General features: G+C 45.3%; 1 protein-coding gene across 2 annotated transcripts; it reads left to right on the top strand.

Annotated features, from left to right (window-relative positions):
* Position 1: 1 nt before the first annotated feature.
* Positions 2–27,907, top strand: WDR3 (WD repeat domain 3). Of its 2 annotated transcripts, none has more exons than XM_016160890.2 (27): positions 2–155; positions 3,415–3,595; positions 4,535–4,744; positions 6,115–6,233; positions 7,747–7,825; positions 8,673–8,768; positions 9,706–9,819; positions 10,017–10,118; positions 10,552–10,649; positions 11,524–11,631; positions 12,165–12,395; positions 14,569–14,662; positions 16,528–16,629; positions 17,984–18,069; positions 18,238–18,373; positions 19,047–19,103; positions 20,142–20,242; positions 20,457–20,568; positions 20,708–20,842; positions 21,121–21,171; positions 21,697–21,762; positions 22,223–22,315; positions 22,780–22,827; positions 23,502–23,545; positions 25,423–25,551; positions 26,822–26,915; positions 27,201–27,907. In XM_016160890.2, the coding sequence occupies exons 2-27, from the start codon at positions 3,425–3,427 to the stop codon at positions 27,354–27,356; spliced, it is 2,832 nt and encodes a 943-aa protein (XP_016016376.2). In that variant the 5' UTR covers positions 2–155; positions 3,415–3,424; the 3' UTR covers positions 27,357–27,907. The 2 variants fall into 2 exon arrangements, with proteins under 2 accessions (XP_016016376.2, XP_016016377.2); XM_016160891.2 differs by lacking the exon at positions 2–155 and adding an exon at positions 203–222.
* Positions 27,908–27,973: the final 66 nt, after the last annotated feature.

The following is a 27,973-nucleotide window of genomic DNA, read 5'->3' as shown; positions in this document are numbered from 1 at the left end:
TCCCGGCCGGCGCTCGCCAATCAGACCCCGGCTCTGACGTCACTTCCTCCCGGGAGGCGTAGGAAACGTCGGGCGGAAGAGGGTCCCGGAGCAGACCCGGAAGGGGCGGGTCCTGTGGGCGGGTCCAAGAGGTCCGGAACCTCGTGGGGGCCGAGGTGAGTAGCGCAGGTATAGGGTTCGGCTGGTCCTACCTGGCTGAGGCCCTCGTGGCGTCAGCCGCAGGTGAGGCGCGGGGGGTTGGAGGACGGTCGCCAGGGCAGAGGGAAACCTGAGCGATGCGCTCGCCCCGCCGCTGTACCCCGAGGCCGCCCGCATACGCCCGCGGCCGGCGCGTGCCGTGACTGCTGCCCGATTCCGGGCGTGCACAAGCTCGCCCGAGGATGCTCCGGCTGCGCGGTCGGTGTGCGGAGTCTCTCTCCCCCTCTGCGCACTGAAGAGTCGGTTTAGGGACGTCTGATAGGCTTGTGATCATATCCCTGCCGTTCAGTTCATCATAGGAGCAATATGTTTGGGGGAACTGTGAGTGTGGAAGCAGGGTGATAGGGGCGCAGAGGAACGTTGTTAGGTCGTGAGCTCTCTCCAGAAGGCGTTGAGATCCGTGCCCGTGAGACACAGTGATCAATGACAGGTTGTATGGAAGGCAGTGTAAGTATTAAGGCATTGGAAAGGCTGCAGGAATTGGACTAGCCGGGAAGGAAGTGGGCCTCAGAAGGTAATGCTGATTGATAGGCAGACAGTAGAATGCTTGTTATCTTAGGTGACAGGAACAGTATGAAGCAGCAAGGTGGCAGGACCAGGGAAGCCAACTAGCCTGACAAGGAGAGGTTATGTGAGAAATAAAGAGGGATAGACGAGTGCTTAGAAACTGCAAACAAGTTAGCCCTTTGAAGGGCTTCGGGGTAGGGACAGTGCATGTGAAAAGATTGGTAAGGTAGTATGACTTTTAAATGAAAAGAATAAGAACATGGAGGTGGAGATGCTAGACAGAAGACGAATGCAGGAACTCAGTGTTAAAGAGCTGGAACAGAAAATAGCAAAAAGAGAAAAGGATCCTACTTCAGAGAAACCATCAGTTAGGTGGAAGTTTCTGACAAAAGAGAGGACAGAGGCAAAGCTAGCTTAGTGGTTAAAATAATTTGAGTTAGACTGGATGCGAAACTGGCTTTGGCACTTAAAACTATCTAAATGTCTTTGGACGAGCTGTTTCATATTTATGTGCCTAGTTTCCTGATCTAAAATGGGTATAAGAGTACTATCTACCTTGTAAGGTTGTTAGGTTATTGTGAAGAATATTTTTCTGCTTATATTTATAATATGCTAGATTCTTTTCTAAGTGCTTTATGTGTAATAATCCATTTAGTTAACTCAGTTGCTATATGTAACAACTACATGTTTACTCAGTTATATACATTTAATTTGTTGCCACGTGCAGATTGCTACTTTTCTATTTTATGATGGTACGAAAGTGATACAATGCAGTAGAAGTTGCACTTCTGATTTTGAAATTTGATCTTTTCCTGGGCTAGTTTTCCCGGGCTAGTTTTCCCGGGCTAGCGATGTGCGGTATGATAATGTTATGATGCTGGGCAGTGGCCTTGAGCCGCAGCTCTCAACCAGACATGCAGTCACAGGGGTAAAGTACCGATTTTTTAGAGTGTGTTCATTGTGTTAGAAGATTTTGCCCAACTGGAGGCTAATGTAGATGTTTGGAGCACATTTAAGCTATGATGGTCGGTAGCTTAGGTGTATTAAATGCACTTCTGATGTCTAATATTTTAAACTTATTGGGACGTCACCCCATCATAAGTCAAGAAGCATCAGTAGTAAGCACTCTTTAAGTCTTGGCTGCTCTCCAGCTAATAGGTATCTGTTTCTAATAATATTTTTTATTAATGAGCCAAAGATTACTACAAGGTTTTGAGGCTGAATGGCTAGGAGTTTGTATGTCTTAGAGTCAAAAAAACAAATCAGAGGGGTTTAGAACACAAGGTAGGTTTGGTTTTAGACATGTTGAACATGATGCTGCAAGGTATTTGAATGGGAATGTGTAATTAGTTTTCATGTAGTATTCAGGACTGAAAATAGAGATGTGCAGTCCCAGGGCCGAGTCAGGCAAGATGCACTTCCAAGGAAAATACTATGGAAAGAGTCGGTAGATGGCCAATGACCACTCTGAGGAACAACTACAGTTAAGAAGGAATATGATGAACTGGGGAAGAATTGATCCAGTGGCCTAAGCTAAGAGCATTATCACCATGGTAGTATTTTTCCTTGATTAGTAACTGGCTTTAGTTGGTTCCTATGAAAAGAAAAATGAGGCCAATAAGTGATTATTAAAAGAAAACATTAGCAGAGTCGACATTGAATAGTTTTTTTGTTAAAGTAGACTAAACAGCAGATTATAATCAGAAAGAGACCCTGTAGAGTTAAACCAAGCAACAACAACAAACAGCTCCAGAAAAAGGCCGTCACTTCCGTTAAGTATTCTCGCGTTTAAGTTACGTGGGTGTTTGGGGACATACCTTTCACTCTTCCATATCAAGGGCAAATAGGCTTGACTTTTTATCTCCTTCACCCGTTGTCCATAACCAGAGTTTTCAGTGAATTTGATTTAGTGCGGGAGCTGTGGCATCTTTCAAAAATAGTGGGCCAGGTTACTGTGCCCTATTCCTGTGCCAAGGGGAAGTGGCTGCTCTGACGTAGGGATCAAGGACACGCCTGCCTGTACTGGAACAGCAGATCTCAGAGCAGGGGGCCCCAGCAGCAGCAGCAGCACCACTGGGGAACTTGTGAGAAATGAGAACTCCTGGGCCCCACCCGGACCTGCTGAATGGGAAGTGGTTATGGGTGGGGGGAGGCGTTGGGGGTGGCGGGGGTGGTCCCCAGCCATCTGTCTCCGCAGCCCTCAGGTGATTTGAAACCTAACTAGGGTTTGAGAACCACTGTGTGAGAAGGTCAAAGATTTCGTTTTACTCAATGCCATGTTTTCAGCTTCTAGAACAGTGCTTGTCTAATGAGTAGATTTACGGTAAATGTCTGTTGATAGATATTCTCAGTCTTAGGCTGTCGGTCTCAGTGTAAAAACCTAGATGGTGGTTGAATGGGAGAAGCTAATTGTTTGGCTCTACTGAAGCTACATGTCAGATGTTTCTGAGAGGGACGTGACAGTGTGCCCAGTTTGCAACTTGATAAATGAGAGATTACGCGTGGAGTCAGCAATGAATGGAACAATGAAGATGTCTGGGTATTTTGTGTCCATGGTTTGTTCAGAGCAAATAAAGGTTAAGAAGCCACAAGTTGTGCGCTTTTAACCACACGATAACCAGTTGCTGTCCGCCAGCCTGGCGGAACCCAGGTACCCCCAAAATGGAGTTCCTTCATTCGCACGCACAGAGGCCCGTCTTGTGCTTTCAGACCCGGTAACATGGGGCTCACCAAGCAGTACCTGCGCTATGTCGCCAGTGCCGTCTTCGGCCTTATTGGCAGCCAGAAAGGCAATATCGTTTTTGTGACACTTCGTGGTGAAAAAGGACGCTATGTGGCAGTACCGGCCTGTGAACATGTTTTCATCTGGGACTTAAGAAAAGGAGAGAAGGTAAGGCAGAAACGAACCGCACCCATGTCGATTTACGGGTGTTTGGGGATGGAGAGGCAGAAGGGGGGAGCTCCGAACTCGCTTCCCTTGGGGTGTGGACAGCCAGGTATTAGGTTCTGTTCTCTTCTACACTGAATTCTGAAAAGCACAAGCAAACGGGAGCTCACCTCCTAAGCATCTATTTACAGTGATATTCACGGGTAATTACTTGTAATCTTATTCCCGGCATGCTGCTTTCCTCTGCTTTACCACTTCTCTGTTTTCAAGTTCTTCCATTTGCTCTCACATCCAGATAAACAATGTTAGGCATTTAAAGGCAGTAGTACTCTGCCGTGTTGACCGAATCTTTTTTTTTTTTTTTTTTAACTTACACAGTTGAGGCCCAAGGGTTGTTAAACTAGGCTTTCATACTTTGTCTAACTCTAAACCTCTAAGCCTTCCACTTATGCCAAACCAAGTACAGGCATTTTGATCTTGTCCACTTACTATGTGACTCCCAGGGGGGTAATACTTTGATACCTGTTGCCACCCACAGCCCCTTGGGGATGAACCACTGTAGCACTCAGGTGCCATGCAGGTTGGTTGCTTATAATACGGGGCTCTTTAAAGCAAAGGTGTGTTTATAGCTCTTTATAGAAAAAGATCTGTTGACATAGGATAAGGACTTAGTAACATTCCAATGCCTGGAAATTTTTGCATGTATTATGCTACCTTAGAGCTTTTGGAGAAAATAATTTACCTTTAATGTTTCATTGCCCAGTACAAATAATAATTCCTGAGTGAAAGAACTTGGGGTGGACTGCAGAGTTTCACTGTTATTCCTAAGAGCGATTTGGAGGCCTCGGTGCCCTTGACTTCACTGTGCCCGATTGTTCCCACGGGTCTCCCCTGATGACATGCTTCACTTCCTCACGCGGGTTTTGATTCTTATGATTTCAGATCCTCATCCTTCAGGGGCTTAAACAAGAAGTCACTTGCCTGTGCCCCTCCCCAGATGGGCTCCACTTAGCTGTCGGTTATGAGGATGGGTCAGTCCGGATCTTCAGCCTCCTGAGTGGGGAAGGAAACGTGACCTTCAATGGACACAAAGCGGCCGTCACTTCCTTGAAGTATGATCAGCTAGGAGGCAGGCTGGCATCTGGGTCCAAGGTGAGGCCTTCTGTCGGGCGCCCAGACATTTTTTGTCTAGTGAAGGAGTGTAAAGTCTGCTTAAGCAGGATGTTCACAAAATTGTTGGGTGATGTGTCAGTAAATATTTACCTGATATCAAAGTGGAAAAGGACCGCGAGCGTATGAGCAAAGAAACTGTAAAGGGGAGAAAAGGATCAATAAATTTAAATACTTAAATTTAAAATATTTTTACATTAAAATAATATGTAGACAAGTTAAGAGAGTAAAGAATTCTCATCACAAGGAGAAAATGTGTTCCCTTTTTTCTTTTTATCGTATCTATATGAGAAGAAGTATGTTAACAGAACCTATTGTGGTAATCATTTCATAATATATGTACATCAAGCTATCATACTGTACATCTTAAACTTACATGGTGATGTATGTCAGTTACTTCTCAAAACTGGAAAAAACAATGGACAATAAAAAGGGAAAATGTTTAATATTTTCAGTATCAAAAGGAAGAATTACTAATCATCCATCTCTTAATGACTTACAAACAATCAGGTAAAAAATAGGACCTAAAGGTAGACGAAAGACAGTACTTAGAAATTCAAAAGAGGTGCAGATGGCCAGTAATCACCATCGAGGATGTGCAGAATTTCTCACTGGTATTCAGAAATGGAAATTAAATGACTATTGAGACAGTATTTTTAACTTGTGAAATTAGCAGTGGTTTTTGAGAAATCGATAATACGCAGAGCTGAGGGGACCCGTGCGTCAGAAGCCTCGATGGTGTGGATTGCAGACTCTAAAAGTAGAAATACCTTTTGCCCCAAGAATTATCCTCTGTAGCATTTATTCTGATGAGAGATACGTAGGGAGATTTGTATACAAGAGTGCTCATTTCCACATGTTCATAATAGCAGAAAATTGGAAATTACCTGAATGGCTAAAAAAGAAAAAATTTAAATAATTTATGGCCTGTCCTTAGGATTGATTATTATATGACCATTAAAAATGAGAATAGTCTGGAAGGACATCGAAAAATGGAAATACATTAAACGAAAAAAGGGGAAGGGTTTAAAAATGTTATGAATGGCATGGTCTCAGTTCCTTAATAGGAAAATATCAGCCTGGAGATAGATTGATAAATAAAATATATAAATAAAGCATATGAATAAAATACACACACATATATATAAAGTGCTAAAACGATATGAAACAAGATAACGATGATGATTATATCCGAATGGCAGAATTAACTGCTGTTTATCTGCCCTGTACGTCTCGCCTTCCAAATTTCCCACAAGGACTATGTATCACCTTTGTAATAAAAATATATTCCACCGTTTGTCAAGCTAGGCTTTACGTGGTAAAGAAAATTCTGCATTATTCGACCCCTTTAGGACACAGACGTTATTGTGTGGGACGTGATCAGTGAATGCGGCCTGTACCGGCTCAAGGGGCACAAGGACGCCATCACACAGGCATTGTTTCTGCGAGAAAAGAACCTGCTGGTCAGCAGGTGAGGCCATAGCGGTTTCGTTTCCGGTCATTTTCTAGGTGAATTCGCCCGAGAGGGCTTTAAAGGGAATTAGGTCCCCTCCTTGCTCACCTGTCCACGCTGTACTCACGCTCACGCGCTAGGTTCCTCTGCTGCCCTCTGCTGCCCTCCCAAAGAGAACTATAGAAGCTATCCAGAGTTATTTATAGCGTTTTTAAAATTCCGTTGTCCGATATGTCATTATTTCCCCCGATGTCAGCTTTTTCATGGCCCTTGACCTCTTGACCTACCTTCCCTTGCACAGAATGAGCTGTTTGCTCTGGGTCCCCAGACGGTCGGTCGGGCGAGCAGAGTGCGAAGCGGTGGGCACACGTGGACTCCGCCTGCCTTTCGAGAAGAGTCGTCCCCACATTTAGGTGTTCCCGAACACCCGATGGGTTGAATCGTTTGAGGTGTCCTTTTGTGTAGGTCAGAACCGGGAGGGCTTGTGTCAGCAGTTTCAGGGAGCCCCGCCTACTCCGATAGTTCTCTTGCCTAAGGCGCGGCCACCCAGAAACGTGTGGGCTCCTGAGGTTTGCCAGGGCCACGGTAGTGGCTCAGAAGCAGTTCCGACGAGCACTAAACGCTGTGCCAGCGGCAGGTTGTTCCTGTGGGACGGGACGCGGGGACGTTGGTGTGTCGTGTTCAGGCAGCACAGACTCTGAGAGAGAATGGGTCTGCGGTCCTGGGACACACACTGTGGCTTAGGGAACATAAAGGAACGGACACCAGGAGGTGGGGTCGTGTAGGAAAGACTTTGTAAATCGGTGTTTTGCTGTCTTGTCTTTTTCCACCTTGGTCATGAAGGAGGATTAGATTGATTTGTATTAGTGAAGAAGCCGGAAAAAGGCATTTGAGGAAGAAGAGTTGAGCCCATCGGCAGGAGAGTAAGAGCCAGTTGATGGATGTTCTGAGAATGGTGCTGAAGAGCCCCGTTGAGATTCCGTAGAGAACCCTGGGCTCGAGGAGACTTAGAAAATGCAGATCATCTGTCAGTCGTGTATTGGACGTGATGGGGGAGCAGGAATAGAAAGGCCAGATGAGACGCCGTTGAAATAATAAGACTTACGTTCAGGTTTGTGTACAGAGATGGATGGGAGGGGACAAGGCTTAGCGACGTCACAGGTGAGGCACTTTCAAGACGAAGGGGCTAATGCCACGGGAGACAGAGCAGGAGAGATCTAGGAAGTTTCGGAGTCAAGAGAACATTGGTGCCGTGAAGATGCAAACTGTGGGCGACAGAGCCGGTTCTGAGGTCTCTGGCGCTCTGAATTCAGTGTGATTTTGGTGCTTACAAGTGGAACATTTTATTTTCTACCTAAGAATGGCCACACAGAGAATTCAGATTCTTTTTACTTTTTAAAAGAAAGGTCAGTTAGAATAGCGGCGTTAGACGTTACTGCTGTACATTATCTTTTTAAGGCACCAATGAGACCTTGATCTCTGTTTAGCGATTCTTCCTAATATGTATATTTTTTCCTACTTCTTCTTTTAGTGGGAAAGATACCATGGTAAAATGGTGGGACCTCGATACCCAGCACTGCTTCAAAACGATGGTCGGCCACCGAACCGAGGTACGTGTTGGCTCATGGGCCCAGGAAAAAAATGGCGAGGCAGAAGGAGAAGGTGGTTTCCTCTGGCCCTTTCCCTGGGCAGTCATCATCCTACACTGCCTCGGGAGACAGAGAGGTTGGTGTGCTGGGAGAGGGGGTAGCCGTCAGAGCAGATACAGCTTCTCCGGCATTTAGTAAAAATGGGCCTGGGATAAATACTTAATCCAGGAATGTGACCTTCTTCATTTTTAAATAGTAAGTGTCCATCTTTATGATTGTAGGGAGGTTTAACGATCCTGGGTGAACAGTGCCTGGCCCGGTGACATGGAGACAACAGGTTGTAGCCATTTTCACCCAGACAGAGTGATCTGGGAATATCGAGCATCTTTGCATCCTCTGCGCTTTGTTCACAGCAGCTTTCGAAAGCTTGTGCCTGGACCGGAGGAGCAGGAGGGGCGAACTGGAGTCTTTAACTCTCAGTTTGAAGTAGTACCGCTGTTCTTATTGTTTAGTTCTTGGATATTTGAGGCGGAAAACTATGCAATAGACATGAATGACCCTCCTTTTATTTGCAAGGCAAAGAAGTGTCAGACTTTAAGTCATTCGAGTAGATTCTAGTGAGGATTTATACTGAACAGCCGTCCTCTAAACGTAAGATTAGGACATTGCAGAGAAACTCTTACCACAGGCCATTTTTTCTCTCTACAGGGATTTCTCTTAGTGTTATATTGAAAGGGTCACCTTGATGTTAGACTTTGCAAATGCCAGAAAGATTCCACTACAGGGTACTGAGGCTTTTGGAATATCATGTCATACATCCTGGAGTCTCTTAAAAACCCTATTGTTTGAATCTTTTTACACTCTGTAGGTATGGGGGTTGGTCCTGGTGTCAGAAGAAAAGCGACTCATCACTGGGGCTTCGGACAGTGAACTCCGGGCTTGGGACATAGCCTTTCTGCAAGAGGTAATTACTTGTGGTCACACGCCCACGTGCCCAGTCACCCGTCGTGTTTTATCAGTTTCGTAGGCTCACTGAATTTAGAATTGGATGTGACCACTGACACTCCACATAGTGCTAGATGGAGTTCTGTCACACTGGTACCTCGCACTCCGAAATAAATTGTCTTCTTTGTTGTGTGCTCCATCGCCCTCGTCGATGTGAGCCGGGAAGGAGGATGGCTTCGGGCTTAGAGCTTCTGGTAACGCTGGTGTTTCAGGTTGAGGGGCTCTTGGCCTGACGTTCCCTGCCCTTTGCGTGTCCATGGATGGACTTCAAAGTATCTGTGACCTTTTACATGGATTCAGACAGAAATCTATGTAAAATCTGTGTGATTATAAATGTGTGTATTCTTAGAAGATGATTAACTTTCTCAGATTCTTCTTTGAGAATTTTTCAGATTCTCCTTTCTTCCTTTTGTGAAGGAAAAAGGTTATGGACCTTAGGTTTAGTGAGAGTCAGATGTGTGGTGCTGGGACCAGTGGCCATTTTGATGGGATCTGCACAAGTGGGCTAGGGTTTATCTTTTCTTTATGTAATCGAAAAGCCTTTGCAATTCACGATGCCACTTTGAACCTTTCCCTCTAGAATATGGCAGATTTTTCACCTGAGGAGGATTGAAAGTTACTGAGGAGTCGGTCATTGTTTTGTCATCTTGTTACTAAACCACAGCCCTAGTGCTATGGAAAGATTTTAGAGCTGGTACAGTGGATAATGTTTCATTTGCATTTGACGTTGCCAGTTTTTAATATACTCTGATAGATGTCCTACCATCGAAGAGGTTCGATCAGAGAGAAATGGAAGTCACTCGTGCCGTAAGGACAGGTTTCTAAGTCCTTAGCGTTAAGAGTCACCTCCTGGAACACATCACACCAGCTTTTATTTTCCCATTTTCATAAAACAGATTGAAGACCTAGAAGAACCAGAGGCCAAGAAAATCAAAGGCTCCTCCCCTGGGACACAGGACACGCACAGAGCAGAGGTCGAGCCCCTCGAGACGGATGAAACTCCCGAGGATGTAATTCATTGTGATTTCTTATCTTTAACTGAGCGGTGGGAAAACATGGGAATTGCAGCTAACTCGGCAATTCTCGCCATCGTTTTAGGGACCATCTCGGTCATCTGTGTTTCTTGGAATCGTATCTTCTCAGAGGTTGAACAGAACTTCCGTCTAGCCTTCTTCTGTCTTGAGTCTGAGCCTTCTTCTCTCTGTAGCGTATCCTGACGTGCAGAAAAGCTGGTTCCGTGATGCGGGAAGGGAGGGACAGAGTCGTGAGCCTGGCGGTCGACAGGACGGGTAGGATCCTGGCCTGCCACGTGAGTACCAGTCTTCGGAGAACACAGGGCTGAGGCTCTGCCTTTCGGAGACTCGATCTATCACATTCAGTATAGAGCTGAAATTTTCTTTGGTCATGTTAAGAATTCATTCTGTGGTACTGTGGGCTGGTAATCCCCAGCATCTATTAGCATAATAACAGTAATGATTGTCATTGTTCTTATTATTAGTAACCATTTATTAAATGCTTGCTTTCTAAGCAGTTTAAAAGTGTTAACTCTTATTTGGTCTAAAGAGTGAGGCCGTGAGTAGGAAGTGGTAGCCCCACTTTACCAACGAGACAGTAACCCGGAAGGGATTAAGTTGGCTAACGGGAAGGGAGGGAGAAGAAATGGTACAATGTAGTTCTTACTGAGAAAAAGCTAAATTACAAACTGTATGTCCTGAACTCACACTGTCCTTTTGTCTGTCCAGGGAACTGATTCTGTGCTGGAAGTGTTCTGTATCCTTTCCAAAGAGGAAATTCAGAAAAAAATGGATAAGAAGATGAAGAAAGCTAGAAAGAAAGCAAGGTGCATTTTCTTAATATTTACTACCCATAAAGTGTCCTGGGTGGGCTGTACGGTCCTCAGAAAAACTGGCTTCTTTAAAGAAACATCTATTCCTTTACTAATTACTGTTAAAAGCTAACAGTTTTTGTGGAGTGCCTATAACCCAAGTTTTAAATTTCTGCCCTTCAGTACAGCCTCATAACTACCATGTTCCTGAGTCTTGAACTCAGAGCCATACGGAACTAGAAAGACTGTACAGATTCTTAAAAATAGCTTCCAAATGATTTAATTCTCGGAGCCTACCAGTGCGTCTTCAGTGACAGCAGCCCATGCAGAAGGAAGATGGGTTGCATAACGCTGACCTTTGGGACTCTGAGAAGAAAGTCTGGATGGACGGTTGGGGGGCACTGTAACCTTGAAGTTGGTCATAACCATAGATGTCGGTTCCTCAGTGGTTGGAATTTATCAGGTCTCAAAGAAATAACCAGTCATCTGACTCGGCAAATCTTTTGGGACCTCTGGTTCATTTGACACGGTTGGATTGATAAGTACAGGTTAATGGGTTTTCTAAAAAGTCCTGACGTTAGAAAAATTTACCAAAATCATTTCAGTGGAATAGTCTAAATCACAAAGACCTTGTCCCGGGGACTTGTACGGGCTCTTGCTTTCAGAACCATTTACTGCGGGAACCCATCAAACGGAATGCTTTGCGACACTAGTTCACGGAGCGTTTCTACGTGCACCGCATTGTTTAATTGTCACGGCGGTCCTGCGTGGTTAAGTGACTCTCCTGGGGTGACACAGGTGGTTGTTCGCCTCAGAGCCAGACCTTGACTCAAGGAACAGCGAAGCTCCCCCTAGAAAAGCGAGCACGATAGACTTTTTTTCCCTCTAGGTTAAATACTTGCCAAGGGGAGGAGGAAGGCCTTGAAGTCACTGTTGAAATGACTCTGCAAGATGAAATCCAACGGTTGACGAATATCAAAACGTCTGCCAAAATCAAGTGAGTAAAAACGTAGTATGCGAGTACCTGAAATATTGTAGGATAGTAAGCTACAAAGTTGTATTGGCTTTTCCATACTACTTATAAGCGGTCTGTACGAATTAGAGAATTGGAAACAGTGACCGTGGGACATCTGTGTCACACTCGGCTCCTACTGCCCTCATTGTCATTCATCAGCTCATAATGGTTTAGTTATAATAACCTTTGATCTACTTGTTTATGATTCTTTCCTACTGCCGAGTGAAAAGAGATGCATCCCCCTTGTTTTGAAAGGATTTCAGGTCACTTGTGAAAGATACAAAAAAAAAAACAAGATACACATCAGATCCAGCCTCTGTGCCCAGGTTTCTTTGACTTAAAAAGTCCGTACTCAACTACTATCCAATCCTCAGAGCGCTCTTTATACGTGAAATTCTTTACACTTGGCCAGACGGCATGCAGATGGGGGACATTGCCGAGCCTTCCTCCCAGGGAAAGGGAACCCAGTGAGCCGAGATGGTCGCTGGGACCCTTATGAACGTTTTCCCATGCAGATCCTTTGACCTGATTCACACGCCTCATGGGGAGGTCAAGGCTGTCTTCCTGCTGCAGAACAACACGGTGGAGTTGTATTCGCTGAGTCCCTCGGCGCCCACTCCGCAGCCCGTCAGGACCAGCAGAATCACCCTGGGTGGGCATCGCAGCGACGTGCGGACGTTGTCGTTCAGCTCAGACAACATCGCTGTCCTTTCAGCAGCTGCCGATTCCGTGAAGATTTGGAACAGGTTCGCGAAATGCTCTCCATCGCTTTGTCCAGTAGTATTTCCTTCCCACTGAATTGGTTTTTCATACTCTCGATGGTTGGTTATCAGTGTCCTAAGGCCTTCAGTACAGTTCCCTCAGGACGGATCTTCAGGGAATTTTGACCACAGGCCTGTGGAGGTTAGAGCAGGAAAAGGCGCCATTTAAATGGTATAAAATAAATAATAAGACTTCACTCCACGGCTGAAGCTTGTAGCTGTACTTGGCCAAAGAAAAACACACATACTGCCTGCTCTTCAAATTCAGGTAGGCTCTTCGTGCTGCCCAGTGATTTTATCATCATTTCTCGTTCCTTTCCTAGGTGACTGTTTCATACATACCTTGTCTCAAACCTCAGCTACCTCTAGCACTTTTAAGCTGATGACCTTGATTCCTAGGTCACTGAAAAAATGGAATCATCCAGAAAGCATTCACATCACCTCTTCCGCCTTGCCGCATCTGTGAGCATGCCATCCGTCTTACTCTTACCGCGCGCTTGGCTGGGGCCTGCCACCAGAGTTTATCGCAGTTCGCATACGAGGTGCCTTCTCCTCCCTTCTGGAAGTCTGCCTCGCGCACCGCTGGTCTTCTCCGTCGGGCTGTTCTCCTCGGCCTTCAGACGAGCGATAACGGCTCCTTCTTCGTGCAAATAGCGACGCCGGGGCGTCCTCGCCTCGCCGCGGTTGCCGTGCTCATGGCCTCGCCACTCCGCCTTCACCCGTGGCCCCTCACGCTTCTCTCGCTGCCAGACCCCTCGTCGTCTCATCTCTGACCTTCGCGTTTCTAAATCCAGTGACCGCTAAGCTTCCGGAAGGCCATAACTTTCTCCTCTTTGACACACTTCCTGTGACTTTTGTTACTTCCTCTCCTGGTTATTTTTTCTGTCTTTTTCTGGATCCTTCTTACCTCTTTCATTTCTAAAAGTCGAATGCTTCACGGGAGAGTCTTTGGACCCTCCTCTGTCTACACTCACTGCATGTGTCTCAGTGTCAGGGACGCACAGACTCACGTAGACGGAGCCTGTCCCGGAACGTCAGGCCCGTCTGCCCAGGTCCGTTGCTCCTGTCACCACCTGGATGTTTAACGAGACATCTTGAATTTTTACGTGTCCCCAGCCATACCTGTAATTTTCATTTCTACCCGCGGACCCGTCTGAGTAAATCCTCGCTTCCTCTCTTCGTTCCGGCCCAGAGTCTTGTGGCCATTCTCGGTTCTCTCTCGCATGCCGTGGCCAGTGCGCGAGCCCGCCTGAGCAGCTCTACCCGGACCCGGCCACAGCACCCCTGTATCGCCGCCCCGTCCGGACCGCTGCCACCGCTCGTCATGTCCTGGTGGCTTCCTGATGGGCCGCCCCGCTCTCTTCTTTGTTCCTTCGGAGTCTGTCCGCAGCACGGCAGCAGCGCAGGGTTTTTCTAGAGGGGCTTCTATCACTGCCGTCACGCTCTCACGAAAAGCCATGGCCCCTACAGACCTTGTCTCCCTGCTGGTCCTTTTCTGCCCGCAGAAGGCGCCGCACAGGCCTTCTCTTGTCCCTTGGACACAACAGGAACACCGTGGCTTTTGCGCCCCCCGTTCTTTCTGCCCGGAACCATCTTCCCCCCATTTATCCGCAGGCTTTCTCCTGTCTTCTCATCAAGTGACAGATCTGTCCTCTTCCCTCCCTCGCCCTCCCCCAGCATTGTTTCTTCGGAGCACCTGCCATCCCAACATTTATCCATCTCATTCCTAAAGAACCTTAAGGTTTACAAGCTTCTGGCATTCAGTAGATGTTTGTTGAATGAATGTTTGTGGTCCAAGAAAATGAACCTTATGTGTAGGGACATGTAATCACATGCTAATCCAACTTGAGTCCTCGGGGCTCACTCACTCCCCTGTAGTGCCAGATGGGGTTCCCCTGAGCCCAGCAATCCTCTTCTCTGCCCCGCTTTCATGTAATCTCTGCTCCACAGGGTTAAGAGGCCCCTGAAAAGAAACAAAGTGAGGTGCCAGGTATTGATTTCGCCCTTGACCGTGGGGTCTGAGCTAAGGGTCATTCAGACTCTGTCCTCTGTCCTGTTGATCGCTTTGTGCGGTGAAGTATGCGCTGAACACCTGTGCTGACCGCTAAGGTGGGGAAACGGTTCCCTCAATACACGAGTTATTCCTTCTTCCTCGCAGGTCTACACTGCAGTGTATCCGCACAATGACCTGTGAATATGCACTTTGCTCATTCTTCGTACCTGGTGACCGGCAGGTGGTCATAGGAACAAAGGTAAACTGAGACTTTTTCTTGGATTTGGGGGTCTTTCCTACTTAGTATTGAGGTTGTTTGAAAAATATGGTTTCTTTCTTAGCATATTAGAAATGTATTAAAGCTGGATAATATGCAAGGGTGTTTGTTCATTGCCTTTTAAGTTGTGTCTTCTTTGTTTTTAAAAAACCTACGTCACATTCTGAGTAAGAAAATTAAAGTCATGCCCATGAGATAACCATCAAAAACATTTTGGTGATCAGCCTCTAGTGCATCTTTTTTTGGGCACATACAAAATTCTGTTTTGAGAGGACTAGTGATAAAATGCATCAAGTACCAGCATCATGATTGGCAGACAGAAGCGTTCAACAAAGACAGACTCACCAGGTATCAGACCGGGAGATAACCACGTGAGAATGAGCAGTGCAGATCCGGATTCAGAGTCTCCCCCTTACAAAATGGGTCATTTCGAGCAAGTCACATAACTTCTCTTGGTGTTTCCTTGTCTGCGTGATGGGCTGCAGCTGCCTGCTTTCTGACGGTGGCTGTCCCACGAGATGCGTCTAGGCTTCAGTCCCAGCTCTTCCACCCAAGGGAAGTGAGACCCCTGGGCAGGTCATTTAAGCCTCAGTTTTCTCATGTAAAACGATGTCAATAACGGACCTCACAGAATGCAAAACACTTCGCACAGAGCCTGGCTTACAGTGACTTACTAATAATAAAAGCTAGCAGCTTAAGGAGCAGTAATGGGCAGGAGTTATGGTGAGAATAAGATGGACTAGGTCTATGGAATGTTTTGAGAAGTGCTTCGCAAGTAATTGTCATTGTTATCCCCCTGAATCCTTGTGTGCATGGTTATTTTTTAAGAAAACCTATGTATCACAATGGATGTTTTTTGCCTGGCACAAAGTATAAAATGGAGAAATCTTAGGGTCAACGTTGGGGCAAGAGCATTAAATGTCAATTTAAAACGTCCCTTATTTTTCATGAATTCTTTCAATGACTGTCCATCTGCTGTATGCCCTGGGGAAAGCATTTTGCAAGTTGCTGTGAAGACCCCATGTGACTGAACTCCGGCCCCTGCCGGCCTCCACGCCAGGCAGTCTATCTGTACCTTATCTCTTTTCATGCCCACAACGGCTCAGGGAGTTTGGTGGTAGAAACACCATCTTACAGATGAAAACCAGAGTCACAACGATGAATTCCCCGACAGTCTGAGTTGGAACGAGGCGGCCCTGAGACGGGGTCCTCCCGCCGCCCACTCCGCCCGCTGTGCGGGGCGTGCGCGCAGGCCGTGTCCCCGTGTGTCGCACTGGTGCCGATGCCATGGCACACACGGAGTTCCGGGCAGAGGCGCGGCCCGTTCTCTGTGCGTCTGCGAGTTTTTTGAGGTTCGTGGCCCTGCCGGTGTCATAGGGAGGTCAGTACTTCTCTGTCGAGGGTCTGTAGTGAAGGAAACCAGAACTGGATGGGGAAGAGTTGTCCAGCCATTCGCCACAGAAGACAGCGGAAGACCGTCCACCGGAACCCGTACAGGGTTCTAGGTTTGCAGCTTGCTCTAACGTTTACTCTTTGATTTGCCTGTGCCGTGCTATTTCCCTTTGGAGGTTGGGGAACCAGTGACAGTGAGAAGACTCCAGTCCCGCAAGGCCATGCTGTTGCATCGTTGTGCCCAGCGGCCCTGCCAGGGTCAACCCGGCCCGGCAGTTGGGGACCTGACGGCCGTTGATTCTGTTGGAAGCGCAGAGCCTGGGACGTGGAGCCTGCTTACTAAGCAGCTGGCCTCGTCGCTGCTGCTGGGTCGAAGTCCGTTCTGAAGTGTAGGCGTGAATCTTGGGGGCCGTGGGTGTCATCCTCAGACCCGTGCTCCTCCGTGTCTTCCGCAGACAGGGAAGCTGCAGCTCTATGACCTGGCCTCGGGAAGTCTGCTGGAGACGCTAGATGCTCACGACGGGGCTCTGTGGTCCATGTCTCTCTCTCCAGATCAGGTAACTTAGCCAGGGGTGGAGGTCGGGGCTTCAGTACTGGCTTCATCGTTTTCTTTTTTCTTTAATTGAATTTGCTGGGGTGACGTTGGTTAATCGCATTCTGTAAGTGCCAGGTGCACAGTCGAGTGCCACATCAGCTGTGCGTCGCCCTGTGCTCACCACCCAGAGGCGAGTCCCCGTCCGTCACCACGAAGCGAGCCCTCGTTCGGCTGCTCCTGCCACAGTAACGTGGCATCAGATCATTTCCCGTTGCGATTTTTTTCCAGTGATTTTCGGCACTTTTTAGGAGGACCTCGTTCATTCCTCAGGCAACACGGTGCAGAGGGCAGAGACTTTCCTGTCTGTACATCCGTGACACCAGAAGTCAGGTGGTTTTTAGCAAACGTGTTGTCCCCTTCAGGTCACGCACAGTGTGCCCCTCACAGCTGTCACCCCGCAGAACTGCGTCTTACTCTACAAGTGCTGCACTTGCTCAGAACGTTGGGAGATCGTTTTTGAAAATACCTTAGGAGGTTATGGTCCGTTCATTTGAATATTCTCATCCATTGAAAGTAGACAGTATTTTTGGGAAAAGCGGGATCCGGAATTTCGAGCGTGTGATGACACTGGGGTCAGAAGGGATGGCATCTAAAATCTAAATAGTGGTAACACCTGGCAGTTGTAGTGCAGTCTGTCTTTCCCAGAGTATTTTCACATCCATTACGCCATCTGTTACCTTTCCAATGGTGTGATAACCCAGGCGGTCTTTATTACCACAGCGACACTAAGGATCATTGTAAGGTTTCCTGTTACAGACCTCGGAGAAGACAGAGCAGACCCTCGAGCTCTGGTTTCTAACTCCATGTTCCGAGTGTTTTCCGCTAACACTGCAGTGTGATGAGGCAAATTTGCCTGATATTGGAAAACAGTTTCAAATGTTTTAAGCAGGGACTTTGCAGGAATAAATTTATACTCTTCTGAGGTAAAACCTTTGAACAAACTTATGTAGATTATCCAGTCTGTACGTTTGTGAAACTGTTTTACTGAATAGCAAGTTCTTTTGCCCATTGTCTTCCTAAGTGGAGCAGAAAATCCCATGATGTTCGTTGAGTCCTTCTCCCTGATGCCGAAGAAAAGGATAACTGGAACCTGACACTAGTCGTCATCTGTCCACAGTAGTCTCTGCTAGGAATTCTCAGATAAGGTCTGTGGCAGCAGCCCCCCAAAGAGCAGAGAAAGGGGTTCAAGAGAAACCACGTTTTGCTTAATTTCTTGGCCCATGCCATTAAATGAGAATGGTCTTTTATATATTTTATTGTCTTATCAAAGTTTCTGTACTAAAATATTTTTTCATTGAATGTCATTTGATTTTCAGCGTGGCTTTGTGACAGGTGGTGCAGATAAATCTGTCAAGTTCTGGGATTTTGAGTTGGTGAAAGATGAAAACAGTACCCAGAAGAGGTGAGTCGACATGTTTTATTTGTGTCTGTTGCTTGGAGTGAAAATGGGAGATGGCCGAATGGACTTTTGACTTACGTATTTCTGTTGAACTCCAGAGAGTTCTTGGAATTCTTGTCTGCCTTGTTGAGGACTCATTTATTTTTTTCTTGATGCTTTTTGTGATGCTAGACTTTCCGTGAAGCAGACTCGAACCTTGCAACTAGACGAAGATGTGCTGTGTGTCAGTTACTCTCCCAATCAAAAGCTGTTGGCGGTGTCTTTGCTGGACTGTACTGTGAAAATTTTCTATGTCGACACTTTAAAGGTATTGTGGTTATGCCTGGTGCACTTCCTTTCTTTCTGACTGACCTCGGGTTGAGTCAGTAAAGTGGCCTTGACTGTGCCCAGCAGTAGTGTATTTCTAAAGACCTGTATGTGAATCAAAACATTAGGAGGTACATTAGGACAGCTAGAGTTTTAAAAGGATCATTTGGTTCGTAACTTTTGTTTAAAGCAAGTTACATTTCACGTGTTCAGAAAATCCCGTCGTCGCCAGTAGTTTTAAGAGCATCTGTGGGTGCCCTGGGCGGTGATTCCACACCTGACTCTACATCAGCACCATTTGGGTTGCTTCTCAGAGTACTGGGCCCTGGGCCCACGGTTGGTAGGACTGGATCGGGCCTCGGGACTGGTGAACCCAGTGCCCCAGGGTCTTGTCTGCCGCGAGATGCCGTGTCATGGCTGAGGCGGTAGGTGTCCAGGGCCTCGCTGGCCCCCCTGTACTGCCACATGGTGGCAAAGGTGTGTGGCTGTGTGTGTGCTGGATGGAGGTGCTTTGACCGTCTCTCAAAACAGTGACGGAAAGCAATCGAGAACGGTGTTTAGCACTGTGTTTTAAAGTTATAGTTTAGATCCACATGTAATAAGTTATGCCTATGTTTTACAGACAGACATGACAGACATGAATTATTTATACTTTTTTTTTTTTGAATGTTTAGTTTTTTCTCTCACTTTATGGACACAAACTGCCTGTCATTTGCATGGACATCTCTTATGTAAGTAAAATTTAAATATATCTCAGTAACAAGTTGTTTTTTCTTAGTTCTTGGCTTGATATCTTCATTTTTTTGATATCTTCATCTTTATTTTTTCATTCTTTCTTCCAAAAACTCATAAAATTAGATATAATAATCATACTATATATATTCAGTGCTTTCAGAATATTTTCACAGATTCCTGACTTAATCTTCATAACTCACTCCCTGTTGTGGATTCCCCAGATAGTTATTTTGTTGTCTAAAATAGGATAGTTGGTAGAGCACCCTACAACATAAAAGGCTTTAAAAAAGGCATCCACGTGATCTGAAGGATAACATTGGTGAGGCCGATGGAACTTAGCTTTATATTCGGATATTTATGGTGTTTTCCATGATGTACTTTTAGTCTCTTGACCGAAATCATATCTTTGCAACATCTGGATGTGATTAGGGGTGGCAATATGTATTTAAAAACAATGTCTAATCTGTGCAAAAGGAATTGGCCCTGAGCTCTAGCTGTCTGTAATCGGCGCATTAACAGAATAAATTGGCATTAAAAAATATTTCTGATTTTCTTGTTGTGTTCACAAACATTCGAATTAGGCATCAAAATAGGAAAGATAAGAGAAATAGCGATCGAGAACAGGGGATAAAAGCCTAGGTCCTAACATTCTAGTAGATTCTTTCCCACCCTCATCCCTTCCTTATCTTTCCCTCCTCCTCCCTCCCCTCAAAACCTGTGACAGAACAGAGGTTCTTTTTCCTGTCCAACAGGAAAGGGGTAGGCGACACCCAGGCATGACACTGCCCGGTAGCAGTTCAAAGACATTTGAGCCACAGCTTCTTGCTGTCCCTTAAGCAGCTCCTAAGTAGATCTGCACATAAGAGCAAGCAGTAGTTGCCTTTGGTGGAGAGACGAGGTTACTGTTTTGGCATCGATTTTGATGTTTTGGAAGGAAATGGGTTGAATGTTCTGGTTAGATTACATGAAGAATATTTCTCTATCTAATTTACACAGTTTCAGATAACCAAGTAATGTTTTACCTTTTCCTGTAGGATGGGGCACTCATCGCAACGGGCTCCGCGGACAGGAACGTGAAAATCTGGGGTTTGGACTTCGGGGACTGCCACAAGTCTCTCTTTGCGCACGATGACAGGTAGGTGCAGTCTTTCCAAGGACCTCCCTTTAAGTCACTTGTGAGTGTCATTTTTCTTAAGCATCTGTCACTTAGGGTTCTCAGACAGTCATACATTTAAACTTCTAAAATATAAAAGACACTCTAAAAGTAGCTCTGCAAAAGGCATTTATGAGTGTAAGACTCTTTTCAGCAACGTGGAATTTGATGACATTTGAGTCCTCCCACTCTGCAGTGTGATGTACCTGAAGTTTGTACCCAAGTCGCACCTCTTCTTCACCGCTGGGAAGGACCGTAAGATCAAGCAGTGGGACGCGGACAGATTTGAGCACGTGCAGACTCTGGAGGTAGCCTCGCCTGCTCTGCTGCTCGTGCTTGCAGTCGCCCTTGCAGAGGGAGCGTCGGCCTCCCGCTGGCGAGAGCGGGTACCAGTCTGCGAATCACGTGCCTTACTCAGGGTCTGGGGCTTGCTTTTTCTCCTCCCAGGGCCACCACCAGGAAGTATGGTGCTTGGCCGTAAGCCCCAATGGAGACTATGTCGTGTCGTCATCCCATGACAAATCTCTGAGACTTTGGGAGAGGACGCGGGAGCCTCTGATCCTTGAGGAAGAAAGGGAGATGGTAAGGACGTTAGCCTTGGTTATAGGTGTGCTGGTGGGTGTCCAGCCACTGTCCCAGCTGAAGTTTTCTTTTTAGTGCAGTCACACCTCAGTCAGTATAAGTTCAAGGACTCCCGGAAGAGGATTCCAAGACTGCTGTCACCATTTCAGCAGCCAGGCAGAGATGGGTGCCATTAATTGGGGGATTGTGTTTTCAAAGCAGCTTCTCACCGTCTCATTTCACTTTGCGTAGAGGTCATGTTTTTTCTTCCAAATTAATTCCTATCTATCTCTTGGCAGCAAAGGGAAGCAGAGTATGAGGAGAGCGTGGCCAAAGAAGACCAGCCAGCAGTAAGTAAATCTCCTGGGGGCCTGAGAGGGTGCCCTGTAATTATCTTACTGGAATTCACTGTTATCTGAAAAATTTCTAATGTAACTAGAGTCAGGACCAGACACCAAAGTCACCACCAGCCGACATGGAAAAGAATCTATGTAGTCCTTTTTATTCCAACATATATATCCTGGTTTTATGGGACAAATGATTGACCAAATTTGATATTGAATGATTGTCATTCTGGTTTTTTTTTTTAGGAGGCTTCAGGGAATTATTTTACTGTAGAACAAAAATAAAAATCAGAAAAAAAAGAAATTGAGTGTTGTCTTTAAACATTGGTAGAGCAGGATATTCTTACGATAATACATATAAAATGCTTGATATAGTATCTTGTACTTACTAAGTCCTCAGTGAATGGTAGCTGATAACAGCATTATCATGATCATAAATTAATACATGTTCTTTAATGGATATAAGATTAATGTATTGGCTCTTCAGTGCTTGTCAACAATATTGTTCAAGGATCTCTTTGTTTCTGGCAGGTTCCAGGAGAGGTTCAAGGTGAAAATTACTTTACTGGAAAGAAAACTATTGAAACCGTCAAAGCAGTAAGTTGATAATAGGATCTGAACGTTTTAGCAAAAGTCTCTATCGACCGAATTGTCCTTTTCGGCAAAAAGTTAATTAAATTTGTAGCTGGCAATCAAAACCTCTTCCTGCCTGGTAACCAAGGACAAGAGCGGTGTGGCGTCTCTGTGATCAGTGCATGGTTTCTAGAGGGGAAAGCTCGACCCCCTGCAGGTCCCCCTTCAGATGTCCCTGGGAGCTGCCCCACTCAGGGTGTCCACGTGGGTTCTTACCTGGATCCAGAACACTCGGTCTCCTGTGAATTAAAAGGGAAAGAAGAAAGAAAAACCAAAGACGTCTTTCCGTGCTGTTTGGCGCTCTACTGGCACATTTATTAAAATGAGTCGAGCTCTGTGGGCCTTTCGATCAGGCCTTCCAGCTGCAGTGTTCCGGGACGGTGGAGCATGCTGTGCTGATTCTGTCCTCTGTGGTCGTCTGTAGGCTGAGAGGATCATGGAGGCCGTCGAGCTGTACCGAGAGGAGACTGCGAAGATGAGAGAACACAAAGCCATTTGCAAAGCTGCGGGGAAAGAGGTGAGATGGCCCCTCACTTAAGCCCTGGGAGACATGCATAAACAGAGACACTTCCTGAGAAGAAAACCATCGTTTCAGGACTGACTGACTTAGCTCAGGAAATGAGATAACTATAATAGAATGTTTCTCTAATTCAAACATTAGAAAGAAGGAATTGAGGAACTGTGGGAGGAAGGAAGCTTGGTCTTACAAAAAGGGAAGGCCAGGCAGATCAAGGCGATTATCTACCGTAGCGAGTAGAAACTCATGTTCCTATTTCGGTCTGGGAGGCAGGGCAACCATTTCAGATTTCTAGACGAACCATTTTGCCCACACTCATTCAAAAGCACTATCGAAACTCAAGGCCTGATAATTCTAGGGTCATTCTTTTCTCCTTTTGAAATGTATACTGTTACCACCCTGCCTGTGACACGCACTAGCAAAGTCTCATTTTTTAATGACTTGTCTTAATAATTTCTTCGTAGGTTCCTCTGCCCACCAACCCCATCCTGCTGGCTTATGGCAGTATCTCTGTGAGTGGAATGTCTGACAGGTTTCTCTTGCTTATTCAGAGGTTACTCTGAGGGGTTAGGGAGGAGGCGAAGAGGCACCCCGATTTGAGGTGGATGTACTGGGAAATACGTTGTTGTTAAAAGTCTCTTGAATTGTGGTGTCCTCAAGGATGCTTTGTGTTTCAGAAGGGCCATTTTGGTCAGACTTCCAGGTCATCCTTTTGGTTGGACTGGACTAGTATTATTCTGTTTTCTAGTGATTATTTATGTTCTACATCCAAAGCCCCCTGATGACTGTTCACGTAAATGAACTTTGAAATTAAACGTTTGGTAGGAAAAGTGGACATAAATCAGGTAAAGAGGGACAGAGAAGGAGTAAGGGGAGAATGTATGCTTATCTAGCAACCTCAGATTACTGCTTTACTTGCATGTCGCAAGGATGACAATAATTATATGAGTCGGGCTGTCTTCATTTTATAAAGAGGAAACTGTTCTGACTCACAGAAGGGAGCACGGGTGCTCGGTGGCAGAGCTGAGCTGTGAACCCAGATCTGACCAAGTCCACGTGTGTCTTACTGTTTAGAACACTGTATCTTATATGAGAGAGGGACCCTGGTTTTTAGGAGATGGACGTTAGAGAGCTTCCGTAAAAGCCAATCAAGAGTATCACTAATGCTGTTATTCTTCTTTTATAGCCTTCAGCTTATGTGCTGGAGATTTTTAAAGGAATTAAGTCAAGGTGAGTCCTGGTGCATAATTATTGTAATTTGTCAGCTAACAACCATTATCAAATTCCTATCCAAACATGAGATAAATAGAAATTAAAATTGATGTTAACAGCCTTCTAGGCTTGACTATGTCAAAATTTTGATGGAAAATAATTCATTATAATGTTATTTTTGAAGTAGAACTAGGAAGCTCCTCCTAAACTATGAAGGGAGATACTTTTAAGGACAAATGAAGGGTAATCCTACTTTATATTTTAGGCAATGAAATCATCTATAATGCAGTTGGAAGTACAAACTAACTGTTAAGATTTTTTGTTGTATAGTCCTCTGCCTTGTTTTCTGTGTACATACACAGTTGGAATCATACCGTATACAATTTTGTGTCCTGTCCTTTTTTATAAAATATTTCCTGAGAATTTGCTAGTTATTAATATTCTTTAAAAATTTTTGAATTAAAAATTCCATTGAACAAATAATACTGTTGGATGCTGCATTTGTTTTTGGCTATTATAAATACAGCATCAGTGAATACCTTTACGTAGAAATATTTGTCTTCATTACTGATCATTTTTCTTAAGGCGACAGGTGTAGCAGTCTGATAACTGATCAGTGGGCATGAACTTTTTAAAGGTTTACATTGCTGGATTGCTTTCTAGAGCACTTATACTGGTTTTTCATGCTTTAAAAAAAAATTGTCAGTTTGAGAGGCAAAGGTGGTATTATTTTTATTTATTTTGATTAACAAAGTTAAAATGTTCCCATAGTTGTTAGCCATTTGTATTTTTCTGTGAATTTTTTTGTTACTTTCCCTTGTGCTTTTTACTAGTTTCTCTTACTGGTCTTTAAGAATTTTTAATATCTTTCATCATACACTTTTGGGATAACGTTTCTGCTTTTTTATTTCTTTCAGTTCTATTTGCAAATTTGACCTACTGAAAGTTATCATTTTTCGTAACAAATCACAACATCTAAATATATATCCCTTACAGGAAATAAATAGGACCTGTCTGAGATAATGACAAAACCTCACTAGGGAGATGTGACAGAACATTTAGATTCATGAAGGTGTATCTCATTCCTACATGAAAAGATTCTGCATTTTAAAGATTTATTTGTTTACTTACTTACTTACTTACTTATTTTCTCTTCAGCTAAGACAGCGTAAGAGGTCATTTATTGTACACGTTACATTCGCCCACAGCTGAGAACAGAACTAGTCCACAGTGTCTCAGGTCCAGAGCAAAGGACCATGAGGAACTGTGGGTTTTGCATGAGCAAGGCAGGTCTCTCAAAAGGCAGTTGCACTGATAAGATTTATTTTTTAAAAAACTAATTTAAAGGTTTTGATTCTAGTTGAAATCCTCTTGAGATTTCTAATTGGGATTCATGAAATGATACTAGAGCAATTTAAAGAAAAAAAAAGTAAAACAAACCAAAACTAAAACAAGAAGGAGCTATTTTAGATTAAAAAACTATAAAATCGGCGAAATTAAAATAGCACAGGACTATGGTCAGAATCAGTTGATCATCAAAACAGACTCAGAAGCCCTGAAACATTCTATTATCTATAAGTACTCATATATAAGTAAATGATAAAAGAAGTATCATACAAAGAAGGAACATTCAACTAAAGGCTTTGGAGAAATTGGTCATCCGAAAGATCACAGAATTCGATTCTTCTACCATAGCATGGACTCAAATGCAGTGAATAAATTAAAATAGAAAAAATAGAAAAAACACCTACAGTATAGATTACTATTTACTCGAACTCCGAACGGGTAAGAGCCATTGTGGAATGAAAGCAGCGGAGAACACCGGTAGAGGAGGAGATGCGAACGTCGGCCGCGTCGAGACCCGCGGCCTTTCTAACCTTCGTTTCCTTCTACAGCGAGCTGGAAGAATCTCTGCTCGTGCTGCCTTTCTCGTACGTCCCTGACATCCTTCGACTCTGCACGGAATTCATGCAGCTGGGCTCCGACGTCGAACTGCTGTGTCGGTGCCTCTTCTTTCTCCTCAGGTAACATCCTTTCCCCAAAACTCCCGCGTCTGCTCAGCGTCGCTGCTCCAGGGGACCCTTAACTGACGTTGTCAGCACCTCGGGATGAAACATCTGCCGTGTCGGTTTCACAGACCATTACGGAATTGCGGTGCCGCCCGGCACAAGTTAGTTCTCATCCTCTGGACTCAGTCGCGCCCTTGCAAGGATGGCGAAGGCAGGCCGCTGTGAGCAGCGCGAGGCCGCAGACGGCCTGAGGCAGACGGAGCGGCTCTGGTCCTAGTCAGAAGGCCCCGTGTCCTAATGGCCAGTTTGCCTCATTTGTTTCCTTTTAACTGTTTAGATTAGGCCGATGGTTTGTTTTGTCCCCATAATGGCATTTTAAGGAACTGACAGTTTACTTTCCAGGTCTCTACAGGTACACATGGGAAAAAGTAGGGGCATGTAGAGAGGGACAAAGAGACATAAACTATGTCCACTAGATTATAGTCTTAAGCAGCAAGAATTCTCGTTAATAGGTAATTGAGGATATATTTACAGAGGCTTAAGAATTGATTCTTATCTCCCACTGTCTGCCCCTCAGTCTCAAGCTGTTAGCAGAGAACAGGAATAGAGACAAACTGAATATTCCTTAATGTCAAAGGCAAATAGCTTTACAAAACGGACATATTTAGTGAATTGTTTTCATGATTCTTAACCCTCCATTCCTTTTATTCTATCAGGATAATAACAAAAGAAGAACAATTGATACGTTTATTATATATCATCAACGTGATGTGTTTATGTTATTCTGTTGCCATATTTAGAATTTGGGGCAAGTTGTGAGGACGTAGATTCATAGTCAACAGTATTACTAATAATTTCTTATCGCTATGGCAAGTGTGCTGTTGAATCAGGGTCACTGATTCTAAGAGGAACACCATGAATACGTCTAGCGTGTCAGGGTTACTCATGGGGACACTTCCTCACAGGTAGGTATGGCAGGTCACAGCTGAGAGTGAAGGTGACATGGGGGTTAAAGGAGCATGAGTTCAGCAAGGGCATCTTGGGACTCTAGGTTAGAGTCTGAACTTGTAATAAGGTTTAGGATAGTGTTTTTTAAATTGTCATCAGCTGGAACTGAATAGTGGGAAGAAACTCTCTTTTTTGCTAGAAGCATTTCTGTGTTCATGATGCAGTCAGATATTTTTTTGTTGTTCTGATATCGTCTGCTTGCTACTTCTAGAAGGGATAAGTAGAGCCAGGCCACTCCTACTCTTTGTAACATGACTCTCTTTTATTTGTCTATAAGGATTCACTTTGGGCAGATCACTAGCAACCAGATGCTTGTGCCGGTGATTGAGAAATTAAAGGAAACAACTATTTCCAAAGTCCGCGAAGTCCGGGTAAGTGTCTTGGTAGATACAGGCGTGGGGAGAGAATCCTGGTGTGCATGTGACTGGGAGGTAGCATGGCGTGCTGCGCCGTGCCTTGGGCGGTGTGACCAGACGCACGTGTGTGTTCAGGTAAGGTATTCGCGGGAGCTGGAGGAATAGGAAACCAGGACAAGGCCGTGGACGGGGAGGAGCGAGTGACAGCGCCCGAAGCGTCGGCCCCCCCGACTCACGTGCGCTGCGAGGTCGCCCCAGTGGGGAGGAGGTGTGCTCAGTCTCTCTCGTGTTACTCCCCAGGACGTCATCGGCTTCAACATGGCCGGTCTCGATTATCTCAAGAGGGAATGCGAGGCGAAAAGTGAAGTCATGTTTTTCGCCGAGGCTACCAGCCAGTTGGAAGAGAAGAAGAGGAAGAGGAAAAAGAGGGAGAAGCTGATTTTAACACTGACTTAGGACCACACAGTGGCGTCTCTTTCTCCTTTTTCTTTCAAAGGACTTCTGAGCTCAGCTGCAGTCGAGTTGGTGTCAACTTTAACCAAGCAACAGCTTACTGTGTCGCCGAGGGTATCGGGATGTGGCTCCCAGCTTTGTCCCCAATGGTGGACTCAGCTGGTGACTTGGTTTAAAGTCTTTTCTGTGCCCGGAGGTTGAGCCCTGCGGGATAGTCCCATCGTATCCTAGCAGGGAGCAAAGGATTTTTTTAAAGTAGGTATTGTTCCACTAGAGTTGAAATGAACATTTCAAACGTTTTTTTAAAATTTCTTACGGCAGAATACTGTTGATTTGTTACCCTGAATTCTCCGACTGTCTCAGTCGCGTGCTCGCTTGCTTGTCCTCTGCCCATAAGCGCAGGCATGGGCTTGCAGAGCTGAGGAGGACCATCGAGACGCTCTAGAACAGCCTCCTCACACTTGACCTCCCGCAGGTTGTTACATCTGTATGTAAAAATATCCCACTTGCAAATCGTCCGGACCTCTCTCAATAAAATAGTTGTTTCTGAGTCACGGGGCGTCACGCCGAGAAGCCTGCTGGGCACTGCACACACTATGCATCTACACGGTAGGGATTTG

This window comes from Rousettus aegyptiacus, unplaced genomic scaffold (genome assembly GCF_014176215.1).
Source record: "Rousettus aegyptiacus isolate mRouAeg1 unplaced genomic scaffold, mRouAeg1.p scaffold_m13_p_17, whole genome shotgun sequence".
NCBI lineage: Eukaryota > Metazoa > Chordata > Mammalia > Chiroptera > Pteropodidae > Rousettus > Rousettus aegyptiacus.
This window is presented reverse-complemented; position numbering and strand designations above follow the sequence as displayed.

Coding starts and splice junctions, on each gene's coding strand:
- WDR3 (XM_016160890.2), top strand. CDS start 3,425: ATGGGGCTCACCAAGCAGTACCTGCGCTATGTCGCCAGTGCCGTCTTC. Junction 11,632..12,164: donor AAAACGTCTGCCAAAATCAA/GTGAGTAAAAAC, acceptor TTTCCCATGCAG/ATCCTTTGACCTGATTCACA. Junction 22,316..22,779: donor GCAAAGCTGCGGGGAAAGAG/GTGAGATGGCCC, acceptor ATTTCTTCGTAG/GTTCCTCTGCCCACCAACCC.